Source organism: Rhyacophila brunnea, unplaced genomic scaffold, assembly GCF_057557595.1.
Source record: "Rhyacophila brunnea isolate RB1 unplaced genomic scaffold, BYU_Rbru_1.0 scaffold_5, whole genome shotgun sequence".
In the NCBI taxonomy this organism is placed as follows: domain Eukaryota; kingdom Metazoa; phylum Arthropoda; class Insecta; order Trichoptera; family Rhyacophilidae; genus Rhyacophila; species Rhyacophila brunnea.
In genome coordinates, this window is record NW_028233170.1 from 39,928,339 (window position 1) to 39,946,197 (window position 17,859).

At 34.1% G+C, this 17,859-nt stretch overlaps 1 protein-coding gene across 1 annotated transcript; it reads left to right on the forward strand.

Annotated features, from left to right (window-relative positions):
• The first annotated feature begins 2,820 nt into the window (after positions 1-2,820).
• LOC147066423 (integral membrane protein 2B) lies at positions 2,821-16,320 on the forward strand. Its single transcript, XM_085955224.1, has 5 exons — positions 2,821-3,020; positions 9,091-9,303; positions 11,789-12,032; positions 13,967-14,218; positions 15,416-16,320. Exons 1-5 carry the CDS (start codon positions 2,940-2,942, stop codon positions 15,553-15,555), a joined length of 930 nt encoding a protein of 309 aa, XP_085811350.1. The 5' UTR covers positions 2,821-2,939; the 3' UTR covers positions 15,556-16,320.
• The last annotated feature ends 1,539 nt before the right edge of the window (positions 16,321-17,859 follow it).

Genomic DNA, 17,859 nt, shown 5'->3' on the forward strand with positions numbered 1-17,859 from the left:
GTGGGCCGAAACCGAAAAGGAGGAAACTCTATAGCGAAGTCGTACGCTTCATACTCCTATACGGTGCCCCGATATGGGCAGAGGCAACAAATACCAAGAGGACACGACTGAGCCTAGCCAGAGTTCAACGGAGAAGTGCACTGAGAGTCGCATCGGCATACCACACGGTGTCGGAAGAAGCCATCTTGGTGCTTACTGCAATCCCGCCTATTGACATGCTAGCACACGAAATGCAAGCGGTGTACAACGGGACGCAGAAGGCTGAAGCCAGAGAGCTGACCATGCATAAGTGGCAAGAAAGGTGGAATACATCCGCAAAAGGCAGGTGGACGCATCGTCGGTGACCTCAAAGCATGGTGCCAGAGAAAACACGGCGAGTTGAGCTACCACCTGACACAAATGCTCACGGGACACGGATGCTTCGGAACTTACCTACACAGAATAGGTAAGGAAGCTACCCGTGAGTGCCATCAGTGCGGCGGATGTATCGAGGATGATGCGAATCACACGCTTTTTGACTGCCCAGCATGGCAAGAGTTGAGGGCCATCTTGAAATGCAAGACAGGTGAACAGGAGCTCTCGCCGACGAACATGGTCTCCTCTATGCTGGGGAGTAGCGATGCATGGTCAGCATGGTCCAAGTTTGCATCGTGCGTGCTGAGCGAAAAAGAAGAGGACGAAAGATCCCGGCGAGGATTAAACGTGGCCTGAAATAGGACAAAGACATAGCTGCCACCCTGAAATAATGCTTACCAGCGGATTCCGGGGTGGCAGCTGAGAAGAGGAGGGGGGTTTTAGTGGGTAAAAATCCCACACTATCACCAGCCAGTCGCCGCTGACTGTTGGTGGTGTCTTACGAAGATTTCCCCCCGCCGGAAAAAAAAGGTTAGGTTAGGTTAGGTTTGGTTCAAAAAAGATAGTTATACAATCTCATGACGGCATCTGCACCACATTTACCAAAATTTATATCGATGAACCGAAAAAGATATACCTAGGTGGTGTTATTTGGTTGTAGATTTACATCAAATAATATATGAACGATAGCAGCATGAATATATACCTATGTTGGGTCACTACTGTGGTGTTCGATGTGTGGGTTGAGGATGATGATAATGAAGTCTACGATGTAGCAGGGTGAGATTTATTAGCAACGTATCGGTACAATAGTATATTATACAATGATAGTACATATAATCTACTGAGATAGTTACGAGCTAGGTACTTGGATTCGAGTGACATTTAGATAAATTATTCTTCGTTATTTATACAATAAAAAGTACCTAATACATTAACATTAAATTCTGGTACATAATCATAATATTGGACTAATTATAGAGTCAGCGTTTTAAATCAAGTAGCTTATGAAATATTATTTATTATTACCGTCGTAAAAAAATATGATACCATGAAAAATGATTATTCGGCTAATACACCGTAATGATATAATGTGCTGTGATATGATGTAATAATATACCGTATCTAATATTGCCAATCAACTTGCTGATCTAGCTAAGATTTGTTTACTGGAAATTGATTCGCTGGGAATATATTATTGCAGAATAATTTGATATATTAAACAATAGATATTTGATCGCTACTATACTACAGCTACACCTATTATTTATATTACTGCGTTAAACAATAATTATATTGACACCTAAGCATCATTTTTGCGATTGCCTTCTAATAAATTGTATTGCCGCTACAATTATTAGTTTGACATTTGTGAATTTCTACCTTTTTTGTGCGATATATTATTTATCGGTGAAAACTATTTTACAAAAATGTGTGCAGTTGTCAAAATTGAGTGAATTTATATTTACAATGAGTGATATATGATTTTTGTTTTGTGAAACAAATTATTTTATGTTATTTCATCTATTTATTTGTGAAATCATTTAATATATGTGAAAACTATTTTCTAAATGTTAAAGTTATTTTTTTTTGTGAATTTTGATTATTGCAATGTGTGATTAATTCCCACCCATTTATTATTGTATAAGTACCATAGATTATTTATAGCAAAGAACATTTTTTTGATTGTTTAGTAATTAGTTGACTGAACGGACAACTAAACTGGTTGTCTAAATAAAACGTCATTTCAAAACTGATCGGATCAAAACGAAAACCTCGACTGAATGGACGTCTAAAGTTATTCGAAGTCGACGATTGCTCACGCCGATCGTTGAATCTGGTTGGGTCTGCACATAGACTAATGGGTCTGCAAGTCTGGTGGTGATTTGAGGCTTTGATAAAGGGCCTTTAGTTATTGTACGTAAAACTTTTTTTAAATGATACAATAAGGAGAAGCAAAAACTTGTTCAAATATTTATGTTAAACGCTATGACGATCTAGGTAGGTAGATAGCTTGTAAATTTTGTATTTGGTTTTGGATAGGATAGGAATTTACCTATTTATTTTATGTAGGAAGGTGTGTAATGGCAGAGTTTCGCCTCGTTCTACGGTACACTTTAGGATTACTGTTTGATTACCTACCTACGAATTCTATGTAGGTACCTACCTATTCTATTTTCTAGAATAAAATTGTGTTGAAAACTAGAAGAAATAAATAATACAGTTTGCAACACTGAAAATTATAATAGGTGCTGCCATACTTCTCTACAATTTTAGTCGATTCAGTAGATGAACAATTAATTATTTCGGACTCAAGTTCAAGACCATATTTGCATGATTTATTATAATACACTTGTCAGATTGTAGCAAAATCATAATTTAATTAATGATTACACAAGTAAAGTTGTTGATTTCCGTATTTTTTTTAATCTACGGCATTTTGAAAATTTTACCTGGCAACACTGTGCAGTCAAAGTCAGAATTTGCTGCTACGTTTGTCGTTTAGTATTTCTTGTTGTTTTTGGGTTGATACTATTTAATGCGTATTGACTATTGAATAGAATAGCTGCAGTGGATTTTACAAAATGACGATAATCACTAAGAAATTTACGGAGAAACAACCTGACAAGGCGGAGATTTTGCTCGTGGCGGAAGATGAACATTCCGTACGTATCTTTGAACAGTGTCTTTGTTGTTTTTCATGTCTACTGAATTTGTACAGTCCTTGGAAACCCTCGTACTCTCAACTTAGATAAGATGTCCAGTATCTATTCTGTTAAATAAGCATAGTTTTATCTGTACTAATGTACTCATAGCATCACATCATCGTTCATACGCTGATACGAGACAAGATTTTTTATTACATTCACCAATAGATAATAATGACATTAATGTGTGTATGTATAGAATAAACAAATAATTAATGCGCCTATGTGCGATTATAATATCGCGATACGTATAATTTCACAGATTATAATATTATTATATGCAGATAAGTATTCGCGAAATTATTTTTTGACTGCTATTGCACAATTGTATACCTATTATTATTTATTTCAAAAAGTGGGTGGTGGTGTCATAATTTAAAAAATATATTATATTTATATACTAATGTAGCTTGTATTCAATTCTTCTTCTATCTGATAGTAGGATTGCCCCACATCTGTATATTATCTGTACTTACATCATTCTTTGTTTTTGACAAATTAAATTATGTCAATATGTTCACCGTTTACACAAAATATCAGACTTTGGATGTTGAATGCTTCAGATTTCAGAAAATAATATAATCAACTAATGTGATTGAATATGATCATCAACCAGAATTGATCCAATGCTAATGATAATAAGTCTTCCCCGTATTTCCTACCACTGCTCTAAATGCTTTTTTGTAATATAGTACTCCATATCGTCATTTTGTTGTCATCGTGTTTTGAGACCAAAAACTAAACTAAAACCTAATATCTTCAATCTATTTTATTTTTGGGTTCAGTAGGTTGTGTTAGGTTTTGGTTTGGTTTTTCATCTCAAAAGCCCTTGATCACAAAAACGATATAGAGGACTATAAAATTACCCATTTTTCTAACATGTTTTTAAAGCTATTTTTGATAGTCGATGAATTTATAATTTCATAAACTGTCATGGAACATCATCATTCATTATTACAGTGGGTAGTGATAGGTATTCCGTGGGTCTATTCTATACTTATCGACCGCTAAAGTGATAAATATTATCAAACTTAGGGTAGCTTTCTATCAAAGTATTAGAACTTATTGTAACAATTATAATAAGTTGGTTGTAATTGTTGCAATATGTGCTATATTTTAACATTACCTCTCTTGCTGCTGGTAAAATATAGCACTTATTGCAACAATTACAACCAACTTATTGTTATTGTAACAATGAGTGCTAATACTTTGATACAAACCTACCCTAAGTTTGATAATATTTATCACTTTAGCGGTCGATAAGTATAGAATAGACCCACTCAATGCCATCTAGAGATGAATTTATATTCAAATAGTTTACATATTATCAAAACTGGCTTTTTGATGCTAGTGCGTTATAACCTGTTTACCAGTGCATGGATTTACTGCTGGCAGTACATATTACGATAAAATGCAAATGTAAACACTTATTGATGTGCAAGTTGCAACACTGCATGCGTAGAACAATCGTCACTATTATGCCAGAAAAATACGAACTACACTGCACAACACAAGACATGCATGTAACTAGAGGTTATGGTTAGAGGTTACATTGGCGATGTGAAGCATCTAGTTCAGTTTTAGGCCGGGAATGCCCTAGGAGAAGATACCCAGGACTAATGTTGCTACGTTCAAAGTGAGCTCTGACTGAGTTTAAAGAAGTTACTTTCTAATGCAAAGTGCCGGGGAGAGAGAGCACAAGGAAATTATAAAAATAAAAAATGATTCTAGTGTATATATAACAAAAATAATGAAGCTAATCATACGTATTATCATCATAATCATATAAAAAATTTGCGGCGTCTTACTGCGGGCGTGAAGTTCTCTTCACATAATTATGCTGTCCATATGATTGGCTAAGTTACCGACCGCAACCGAAATTAAAAAGAAAAAACGAGTTTCTCATGAAAATATGATTTCTCGGTAAAAATGGTGTCGACCAACAACGTTGCCAACAAGTCAATGATTTTCTTGACAGATCTTAACAAAGAAACAATTTTCTAGCCGTGAGTTAAAATGAAAGCTTTCGAATTTGATCCTGGATGTTGTGTTCGCAAGTGAATAAAATTTTCGCTTGAGAGAGATAAAAAATAAAAGCTCTCGACTTCGATTCTGAACGGAATTATGTAGTTAAATTTTTCAGTCATAAATAATGGGTGTTTTTTTTTAGTTTTTTTGACATTTATGATCAGTATTGTCTGTCAAATCATCATAATTAGAGTCACGCTTGAACTGCCAAACTATCCAAACTTACTTTGAAAATCAAAGACGTTCTTTTACTGCAAAATTGCATTCAGTGACGAAGCTTATTTTTGCTTTAACAGGTTTGTTAATAAGCAAAATTGCAGCATATATACTGACCAATCCAGAAGAGACTACATACTCAATTACATCCATAAAAACACACCGATTCGTACGGTTTACATGATGGCGGCATCGTCTGATCTTTTTTCTTAAAAAATGAGGCCAGAGCTCGTTTTACGGTCAATGGAGATCGTTTCCGGACCACGATCAATGATTTTTTTTTAAATATGGATAACATTGATCCGGACTAGTTGTTTTCTCAACAGGATAAGTGGCATATGGCGACCGTAATGAAATGAAAATTAAATCAAAATTTGGCAATAAGTTGATTTCGAGAAATAGGCTTTTCAATTAGTTGGTCTCCAAGATCGTGCGATTTGACACAGATGCATTATTTCCTGTGGGGCTATGTGAAGTCACTGGTTTATGCTGATGAACCAGCCACAATTGACGCCTTGGAAGCCAACCAGCCGTGTTATTCGTGATTTACGGCCAGTTGTGCTCTAAAAACTTGCCCAAAATTGGATGTCCAGAATGCGGCTTTGTTAATAACAGCTGCGATGGCCGTATTCGGGCTTAAGAAACAACCTTATCAGTAAAACTGCAACTTTTTAAATCTCAAATCAATTGCCATCTTGGATAATCCATTATTCAGTGTTGTAGTATATAATATCATGTGTCCAGGGTCTGGTGAAAATTCACAAGATCTTTTTTAGTGTTTTTGGACCTATAGTATGCACCTAATAGGTTGAATAATTAACTAAAATATCGTCGGTCCCTATTAAAAAAGTCGGATCTGCAAAATGCTATTTTTCAGTACGAGCAATCAAAGATGTTTCATGAAATATCCTTTGTGACCTATTGCTTGCCATAATGAATAAAAATACGGGTTATAGAAACTTTTCTAAACGTTTATAAAAACATCCGTCTGTCCGGTGAACATAGCAGCAACTGTCAGATCCGACGCATCTTGCTCACCCACGCCCAGCCAACAATGTCGGTTGGTAAGAACCGACATTGTTATTCGGACACTGTCGGTAGATCCGTCATTTTTAACTTGAGTATCTCGGAATTTTTCAAACAAACAAAAAAAACTGTGATTGTGGTATAAATGTTTAAAGTGTTTAAATAACTTTTACGTAATAATCCGAAAATGACAAAATTTCAGATCCGACTTTTTTAATAGGGACCGACGATATATTTCTCATAAAAACAATCACATGTTGATACAACGTACAACGTCCACCCGTTGGAGGCCCCTATAATCTTCTTGGTAGGTATTGAACACGGTAAAAAAAAATTGCATGTTGAATCGGAAGTCTGTTACGTGTTCATGAAATTCACCCAAATGCTGTGGCGATTTTTGTTGTTCAACTGAACTGTCTGTTGAATAAGAAATCTTCATGACTAATTGGGGTTTTTCTGTGTTTTAAGCGTTTGTTTCATTTCCTGGCAATAAAAAGGTTGATGAGTCCTGGTTTAGGTAATCTAGTCGACAATTTATGTCTATAAACAGCAGATGACTATTAATCATAGTAGCTCTCTATTTTCAATGCTCATTATGTTATTTGTATCTGAACATCAAATTCGGCTATTTAGAGGTACATTTTCTATTGATTTAATCTGAATATTATGACAATATGATGTCCTAATAGCTGTAGACCATTTCTTAAATTGAAACTCTCAGCAACATATTTGCAATACATTCATTGTTTGACATAAATAATAATATATAACATATCACTCACTGATAAATGCATTGGCAAAATGACTTTTGCAATTTATTTCATTAGGATGGTATTGTGGTATGAATTACAGGATAATAAAAAACATGTGTGTGAATACATTTTGTGGGTAATATTTTGTGATTCATTATTGGCAACAGCGCTTATTGTTATCACTTACAGGATATCATCAGCTCTTTTTTAATTCTATTAATAGAAGAGTGTAGGTATTTGAAACTGACATTACAACAAAATTATAATACATACCATACTGTCTCGAATATAATATAACAGAACGTTTCAAAACCATTATAATGGAGTTCTACCTTGTACACGCCGGTTCAATTGATTAATAAATCTGCATTATATTTGAGTTCCAAGAAAAGATTAGATAAATGTGTGTTAGAAGAAGGGAATATGTAGGGAATTCAGATATAATGAACTGAAATACCTAACGGGTAAGGAGAAGCAATAGAAGAATACGGGATAAATTTAAACACATGTCAAGAATACGTCATACGTCGGATACTGACTAACTGCTCTCAGTTTATGCATTGACGCTCATTTAATATTGGTGTATTACACACACTATTGCACATCTATAATGCGTGGTTCATTTTCGTAGGACACTCATACATTCAAATTTTCAAAGTGAGTACTGGTTCCTCCACAGTGATTTAAGATTTTCTTCCCCAATTTTAAAAATATTTTATTTCTTACAATCCTCGGTTCATATTACAGTCATGACAATTCGATATTTGCCCAAATCCCCCTTTAAATGGATTATTTATATACTATTCAAATCTAGTTCACGTTCGGTGGAGCATTCCTTATAAAATGTTTACATGCTGACTGATAGTTGGGCTCCGTAATGCATTGTAAATCAGTTTACAGGTTCAAAAAAATGGGTTATGACCAGGGTCTTGCAATCGGCATATTTCAGCCCTCCTGTGCTTTGAAATCAAAACTGCGAGGAAGAAATCATAATATGCTAGTTTTTATTCACGGTATTCAATAGCATTTGTTTATTTAAAATATTTAACGAACGCTATAATTGCGAATAAATTGATGTTTATCGTCACCATTTTGTTGAGACCATGCGCAATAATATTGAACCTTTGTCTATATAGAATAGATAAAGTCTAAACATGTTATGAAGGTGACGCAAAAAAAAGGACTGTACTAATTTTCAAACAAATTCTGAGGAGCGATCAAGCTACTCATTGTTGCGTAAAAAATAGCACTTTGACAGTCCGGAACTTGTTTCAGCGATTTTGATAGGGAAACCGTAGAAGACTCCACCTGCTGGAAGATTCAACATTTCCGGTTCAATCGCACACTCGAGTTTTTAATCCCTTTAAGTACTCTAAATATTTAAATGTACAGTCTTTCAACTACATTCCTAGGTATGGTTCAACAGAATTTGAAGCACGGTAATTAAAATAATGCATTCAAAATAAAATCTGTTATATGCACTGAGAACAAGTTATGTATTTATATTTATGTAACAGAATTAAAAATTGAAGCCTCTTATATAATAAGGCCTACAGTTATTGCCCCTCCTCTGATATGCACCGGTTTAAATGCAATTTGCTAGTAGAGCATTATAGCGCCTGTACACGTGCATGGTCAATAGTGTGTAAATTAAACGTAATTTAGTTCATATTTTTTCCAGCAGATTTGCCAATATTGTTCTACTGCGCAGTCGCAGATATCGCACAATTTCCAAAAATCGCATGTAAATTCAAAAGCGGCTGAACTTTTTTGATCCATGCATGCAATCTTGCAACTTACACGGTAATCTTGTTTACGCATGTATTTCCTTTTTATGGCCGCGGTAATCCTTACTGTCAGCACTAAATCCATGCACATCTAAACGGGGTAATGCAGTTGAGCACTTTGAGTAGTCTTGTAAGTAAATATTCTGTTGAACTGACAAGATGAAAGAATTCAATAAAAGGAATCTCAGAATGGTCAACTTAATTTAATTTTTTTGGCAGGTTGACATATTGGATCCCTCGGTTGAAGATGAAGACTTAATCCAACCAAAGGGGCTGTGCGGTTTTTCATTCTGCGGGACTGTGGGTCTGTTCGCGGCTGCGATGGCCGTGCTGGTCTTCGGGTCCATGGGAGGTCTCTACCTTTACGATGAGTACGGTCGAGAACCTGCTCGCTACAATGGTTGGTGTCAGATTCGTTATGGGGAACCTCAGGTAATATATATTGTTAAACATATAATTTTCTGTTATTTTATCAAGTTTATTGATGGCATAACATGTCAGGTTCCATCCATCAATGGCGTCACACGATTTTGGTTATTTTTTGACCCCCCCCTTCTTCCTTCTATTGTCACATTTCATTACAGATTTTGCCTTGTTGACAATTCTTGGTATGCCTTACACAGCAAGCCCTCTGTCGATATCAGTTGTACGCCATTGGACCATAGTATTTCTCATATATATTACTTACACAGCTTACCACAGATAAATAAATAAAAGAATGGGAGGAAAACGACATACAATAATTTTGTATAAATTAAAACCCAACCACAGAAAACTAAAACAAAAGCCATAAGATAAAATTATATCAAGAACACAACTGAATATGTTTTCCAATGAATATGCCAATCTATAAATATCCCTCGATAATCCTATCGTTCGGTCTGCTATTGAAAAACGAACAAAATCTACCAAAACCACAGACAGTCATGCATAGTAATAAGGTAGGAGTAAGTAATAGCTAAAGGCGCCTGCGATGGCCGAGTGGTAAAGCGACCGTTTCTTCAGTTTTGATTCTCAGGCTTGAATCCAGGTCTAGCAAATTCACATGTTATTTTACAATGTGTGTTTTGACACGGTTCAAAAAATAAATAGGTCTCGGATCTGATTCTGAAAGGAACTTTTTAAATAGGTTTCTGTGAAATGAAGAACTTTAAACATCAGAAGTGTCAGATCTAGTTGTCTGCGACTGAGATGTTCACATAAGTGCGGGAAATTTGTCCCCACAAATGTTTCCATGCGCACAGAAATTTTGTAAAAAGTATGTCATCACGTTATTCTATTTTAGTCCTCACATTTTTAGCTTGAAGGGATGTGAAACACAATAAAGTTGTGATTATATTATGCTGCACATCGTGTACTATCACGTGACGTCACAGTAAGCTACCGCCATGGGAAAAAAGTGTGTAGTGTCATTTTTCTTGATGTTTAAAATGTTACCACATTGATGCTTCTATCCTGTAGCATATTTTAAACCTTTAAACGAACATTGTCAGTTAGGAAAATCTGTCGAAATCACCAAAACAACAATGAGGTCACCTCACATTGTACCGCACTGCGTTGACACCTGCATGACTCAATGAACGTTTTTATCATTTTCGACATGCCTATACATTTTCGACTCATGTCAAAATCGCGTTTTTTTGTTTTTAGCGGTTGGTACTATATATTTTCTATAAGAATGTTTTCTATTATCTATGGTCTGCAGGTTGGGTTCTGTTCAAAATATTATCCATGGATGTAATATCGCAAGTAATTTTAACGTAAGCACACCTAGAAACTGGTAAAATTAATAAAAAATAGAATGAATAATGAATAATAATTCAAAATACTACTGTATTAGAGTTGGCACTCACATTTACAAGGATGGTGATCGTTCAAAATATTCTGCAAAATGACGAAACCATAAACTAAATTTGTCGCCGTGACAGCGTGAGGGTATACGACATGCATCTCAATATAATTACAACTTTAGTATCTCTTTTTGCCGCAACTATTTAGAAATTGTGTCAATGAGAGAAAGAATCAGTGCTGCCATCTTTTGTTAACATGACAGAAAAATATAGTACAGTCGAGCTCGGTTATTACGATCACGGATATAGATCTCGGATGTAACGAGGAAACATTCATTGACATTTTAGTTTATCATTTTCTCCATACATTTATGTTTATTAACTATATAACGAGCTACTTATCGGTTATAGGTACCGAGCTAAAATATGGTCAAAAATTTTCTTAAAACTGTTAATGTGTCGATTGTTTAAAAACATTTCGACCCTAAGCAATAAAATCTGACCAGACAGGATGCTGCCGGAATCGGATTACGCTTAAGATACTAGTTAAGTGTCTAAGTACCTACCTAATTGGTGTTTTCGCCGACAATATTGAAAGAGTATACACGCATGTAGAGTTGGGTATTTTCCGAGAAAATCTCAATCTCGAGATTCGGGATTTCCCGGAATGATGAAATTTTGAATTCTAGAGATTCGGGATTTCCAGAAGAGAATTCTCGAGAATTAAAAAAAACCATTTTCTTTTTTCGGTTCGGTACATGTTCAAACACGCGCGTTAACATGATCTTACTCCCTACTTCAGTTAGAGTTTGTCAATTTATGGCTACAGCTGTATGTTGTAGCCTAACCACTGGGAAATACCAATAGAAATGGCGTATTTCAAAAAAATACTACCTTATTCTTAGGTCAATAATTATTATAAAGCAAACATTATTCGTAGAATGTTTATCACATTTGAATGGTCAAAGACATAGCTTATAATCAGTATCTTTAGACTTATCTTCAAATTGGTAATCTTGCCCATTTTTTGAATAATAAAATGCCTAATTCTTATTGGTCTTTGTACATTATGGATTTTTAACACAACCATTTCCATGAGAAAATTAAAAACATAAAATTTTTGACAGGCTAAACCCATGACAGACCAACAGATGTATGATGATGGTGTGCAGACTGCCAAAGCCTTTTTCGCCAGTTTGATGAAGAATGAGAGAATAAGAAATAATGATCCGGATGAAGAAATTTCAAATTATATCAAAGAACACTTTGAAATCGGGCTGGACGATGACCGATATGAAAAAATTGATGTTCCAGATTTTGAAGACAGCAGACCGGCTAGATTTATACACGACTTCAATGCAAACAGGACAGGTAACATAATACAGTACTCTCCAATTAGTGAAAGCGGCGGATTATAGTGCATAAATACAACATACATACAATGTACAAAACAGGTATTTCGTACAAATAATTTTTTTGAGAAATTTGTACTAGCGAATTACGGTTTTATTTATAATCAAAATCAAGTAGGTATGTATTTACTAAATTATACATATTTATAAACTATGTTTATTAACTAAATATTAAACAGTAAATCACTTGACACAACCAGTTGCTCAGTGGGGCAGATATACCTACTTGAATGGCTTAGGATTCCTGGCTTTACCTATGACCAAAAGCTTCAGTTTGTATGTCCCGGTTGCATTGGAGAACGGCATGATTGTGATGCGGTCCTTAGGCACTTTCCTCACTGGTACATTAATTACTTCGTGATGAACGTACGTATTACGAAGAAGTTTCCAAAATAAACCCGTCTGATCTGCGTTGTGTACTTGTCTTGTACGCAGTGAACTACTGAATTTGACAATCGAATACCGGCGGAATATAGAGTTCGATTTTCTGCTTTCAACTAGTAAAAATAACGGCGGATTATAGTAGTTGTCGAATAAAACGAGCGGCGGATTACTGAGAGTGTATTGTATTACTTTTAATCGTACCTAAAATTACGCTCACTGTGTCATTATGTGAATATTCTTATTTATAAGAGCTCTTCAAAGATTGCTCACCTTTAAGGTAATGTAAGGCAGATCTGGCTCGAAGATAATGAAGAAAATCTTTTTCTATAGAGATGAAACGTAAACATAATATGAAAGTGAAGCATAAATAATGCGTTCAACTAAATTTCTTACAAACTGAATAGAGTGTTTCAGAAGTTTGGAAGGTTGCAGTAAAAAGAAATGCTCCAGCGATTTTGATAGGAAAAACACCACAGAAGACACCATCTTCTATTATGCAACATATGTGGTCGGGCTTGATAATTTTGATTACATTTAGACGCGATCGCATGTAGCTTTATATTTGTTTATATACTGTAAGTATATGTATAGAACTCCTAAGTAAAGTATGTCACATGCTACAAAACCACATGTCATTTCATCTTATTGTGGTGTTTCATTGAAAAGTGTGCTTAATATCAGTAGATGATATATACACACATACCCGTTGTAGAATGACGTTGGTATTCTATGTCGATGCGCTTGCTTTCAGTAATCCTGTTTTGAAAAAAGAATCAAGTTTTATTTTCTTATTTTCTTGTCTCTTTCTGTATGTATGATTCTTAAGGGCCCAGTATCTTTGCGAGGATTTTGCAGGAAAAATGTATATGTCAATATGATTCCTTGTGTTGTCTCATCTTAGAAAATTATCATGTAAGGATCACTTAAAATATATTAATACCGGAAAGTTTTTTTTGGACCTATCGGACATGACAAAATAAGGCACACAATCGCTTTCCAGAACGGGAAAAGCTGTAGGATAATAATATAAGTAGATAATATTTATCATCGGTGTTTTGTAAAAAGGGCGAATTAACCAAAATGCTATTTTACCTACAGGAGGATTTTTAACTTTTGACATTTATTTATTAATTACCTGTGGATGATTATAAATGTCTAACAGGTTTATAATAAAGCTTAGAAAGAATACTCTCTTTATAATAGGGTTTATAATATAATATTTTAAAAGGCTCAATATGTCACATTCGCTTTTTATCGGTAGCACTAATTGGATATTCGCTCTTACGATTATCGTTTTTAAGTACTTTCCTGTGGAGATACAAATTCGCCGTTTTTACACAAAGTTAGTGAGGTACATATTATTTTTTCATTAAAATCTCAATATCGCCAAAATGGTTGATTCGCCCTTTTTACAAAATACCGACGATATATATACTCAATACATTCGGTAATAATTATTGTCATCATTGATATTATTGTCTACAAAATATATTGTGTATTTGATTGTAGGTATTATAGATCCTACGTCTGGGCGTTGCTTCGTCATGCCATTGGACAGAACTGCTGTACTGCCCCCAAAATCACTTTTAGACTTAATCAATAAAATGTGGAGTGGCCATTACGATGTCAACATGGACATTGTCAAACAAAAAATGCGGGTGGTGTTACCAGCTGTCGAAGACTTTTCGGATATTGGTGTTTACATCACCAGGGAGTGCCAAAATATTCCCACCTACAGATTAGAAATGACTACTCACGATGGTAACGTATTTCACGGATTGTTTTATTTAGTCAATGCTAAGAATTTTAATGTCTGCTAGAGACGTGTGATTTTTTTCTCTTTTCTTTCCTTGATATCTTCGCTGATGCCTTTATTAAGAAATAATAATGGTAAAGTGTACTGTTAGGTGTATTAATGCAAGTATGAAGTGCTCAAAGAAATGTGTGTGTCATAAAATGCAAACATGCATAAACTATACATATTAGACATTGATACCCGTTTTATTAACACTTGTGAAACGTTTCAAGGATGAAAGACAGACTCCAAGAGGCTCGAGAAATAGAAACTGCAGTCGATGAAATGTTTAGAAAAAGACACATCATCGCTTCCGGGAAGTGAAGTTTTTAAACATCACCGTAATTCTTGTGGTTCCGGTCTATTTCAATGGCTTCCTTTCCCAAGCACGAGCAGAGCTACAATTTGGCCTGATATTTGGTGTCAGAGTCAAAAGTATGGCCTATATTAGTGAAATTTCTGACAATTGTATAATTTTACATTCAATATGCCCACATTTTTTCTACGCAATGCATTTGCTTTACTCGCAGCAATGTTTTCTGTCATCAAACCCTAACATTTTTCGATACACATTTCTTTGAGAAGTATTTCTCATTCATACAATTGACAGTATCCTTTACCATACATTCAAAATGTGAAATAGCGCCGGAAGCAATACCCAGGGGCGCTGCCGGCAGAACAGAAAAAAAAACAATAATATCAGACAATTTTAATTCCATGTGCTAATGTTCTCTAGATTTATATGCTGCAGTGTCTGTTTTCTTCAAACAATAACAAAATGTAGATTTATTTTTCTTTTAAAAACTCACTTTGTCCCTTATTTCAAAATCTAATGTCGGGATTTTTTAAAATATTATAACTGAAATAATGCAGTTCATAGATCGAGACTGTGAAATTTCGATTGGTACATTGAATAACTTTAGAAAAGGTCTTGATTCTCGAGGGATAATTTTCAATTGAAATTGTGAATGTCTTCTTAGTGGATAATTTTCAATTGGGCTCTGTGAAACTAGAAAATTTGAAACCTACTGCTTTATTGCATTATTTTCTGAGATTGACCTCGGCATACTTTGAAAAATGATGGGGAAAAAGGAACATTTGGACAACCCAAATGCATGTCGAAAAAGATATTTTTAAATAATATTTTTCTTTTGGTTTTCCAGTGGTCAAACGGTCGACAGATAGCGGTCCGCCGTTTAAATTTACGCAATTCGCCGGAAAGTTCCTCCAGGAATTGGACATTGTTAATTTTGATGAAGTTTTACAACACGAAGAGAAGGAAAGGAAGAAGCGGAGCGCTTAATTTAAGACGGGTTACGTCGTCTGTGGACTTATTTTCAATTATTAAAATTTATTTTCATTAATTATAAATTTAAGTAAGTTGATTACTCCATATATTTGTGTAAGTAAATATGACGTAGCAGATTGAACATGGAGTGCGTGCTTCAATTTTATAAATATTAATGTAACTGTATCGCGCATTTCGGTACCGTTTATGAGAAGAAAAAAAAATTTGCCCACCGATAAATAATTGAATAATTTTGAATAAATCAGTAGAGGAGCTACATAATATATTACAGTCAATAGTCCTGGCACAATATGTATGTTTTCGAAAACAGGTGATTATATATGTTATAGTGCGGGTGTAGCATACAAATGCGAAAAACTGATTTTAGTCATTCATACATGCCTCGCTCACCCGCCGAACGTTTGCCTGATTTTCAAAAATACCCAGGTGTCACGACTGAATATGGTTCCTTTACAAGTACAGTATGTTTCATAGACATCAAAGATAACTTAACTTCGTTATAGGATGAATAATATTATATTTGTGTATAATGTGATTTTACTGCGGGGGATTATAATATTGATTAGCTATATCTGTCAACTGGCCAACATCTCGAGAAAGTTTAACTTTTATTTTCGACAATAGTTTATTGACTAACAATGAATAGTGTAGTAGTAATATTTATTGAAGTGTCTGTTTTCTTCAAACAATAACAAAATGTAGATTTATTTTTCTTTTAAAAACTCACTTTGTCCCTTATTTCAAAATCTAATGATTTTCAAAAATACCCAGGTGTCACGACTGAATATGGTTCCTTTACAAGTACAGTATGTTTCATAGACATCAAAGATAACTTAACTTCGTTATAGGATGAATAATATTATATTTGTGTATAATGTGATTTTACTGCGGGGGATTATAATATTGATTAGCTATATCTGTCAACTGGCCAACATCTCGAGAAAGTTTAACTTTTATTTTCGACAATAGTTTATTGACTAACAATGAATAGTGTAGTAGTAATATTTATTGAAGGGAAGTGTTTTTATTTAACAAATAATATAAAAATCAATTAAAATGATTTTATAAATTATATTAAATTCTACAGATTGGTTTATCGATCGAAAGGTATTTCGGTTGTCACGCAGTACTGATGTTCTTCATAAAGATTCTTTCGACCAATACACTATTTCTGGGATTTAATATAGTTTATATTAATCATTTTGTAAAATCGAATTCCACCAAGTAAACGGTCAACTCAATTAATAAATGTAAAGACCTCTAGTTTAATTGAATTTTACCAAAAGAAATGATTTTATGTTATGAGGTACGTATAATATAAATTTTAAGTTGTCGAGGTGTTTATAGGTAACTGGCCGCATTCATTTAAAATACATCACTTACTATGCATATTATCTTCTAATGTTATGTCTATATGTTGTTCAAATTTAATTATTCTCTTAAATATAACATTCCCTTTTTTGCATGTAGTCTAAAATGTATAAATTGACCTGATATTTTAACAAGTTCGAGAATGTTCTACGTTTTAATATTAAACAGTGTATTCAGTGACGCTTCATTTATCTTATCACTCTGAATTTTGTGCGTCTTATCTCTTGGCCTTAGCTCTAGTGAATCAATCGCAATGGAATTTATTCTGTTCAATTTGATATTTTTGTATATTTGCGAGTACACAGATAAAGAGTACATGCCAGGTGAATGTTTTTGATCAGCTCGATTGCGACTGGATGGGATCGATACAAATAGATATTTCTTAATAATAATGCATTGTGAAGACTTAAATAAACAAATTAAAGAGTGCTCACTTAAGTCACTTACTATTTTTTTTATCCCTAATATTCATTAAACCGGGCAGTGTTTCTTATTTAGTGTTTTTAGGACAAATTGATTTTACAAATTAAATAATGCCATGACAGTTAAGTCAGTGAAAATAGCCATAGGTATATTTGTAATAATTATTTATTTGAATTTTTTTTAATATTTAGTCACATTTGTTTGACTGATATATATTCAACATATCCAAGTCAGGTACACATTTCAATACAGTAATGCTTTCTACCAAATCATTCAAAACTACGAAATCTTTTCTACTCGGGAGAGTTTCCCATCTAGATCTCACTAGATCTCACTTTCAAAATTTTATACCTCGTACCTTGATTAAATTTTTCTTTTTAACAGATGGATACTCTTATTTGAAAAAAAAAATCTATTGTATAAGTACCTAAATGTATGTGTAAGTTTGTCGAGTATGTTATTCCTATAATAATTTTTTCCCTTTTTTTAAATCATAGTAAAAAA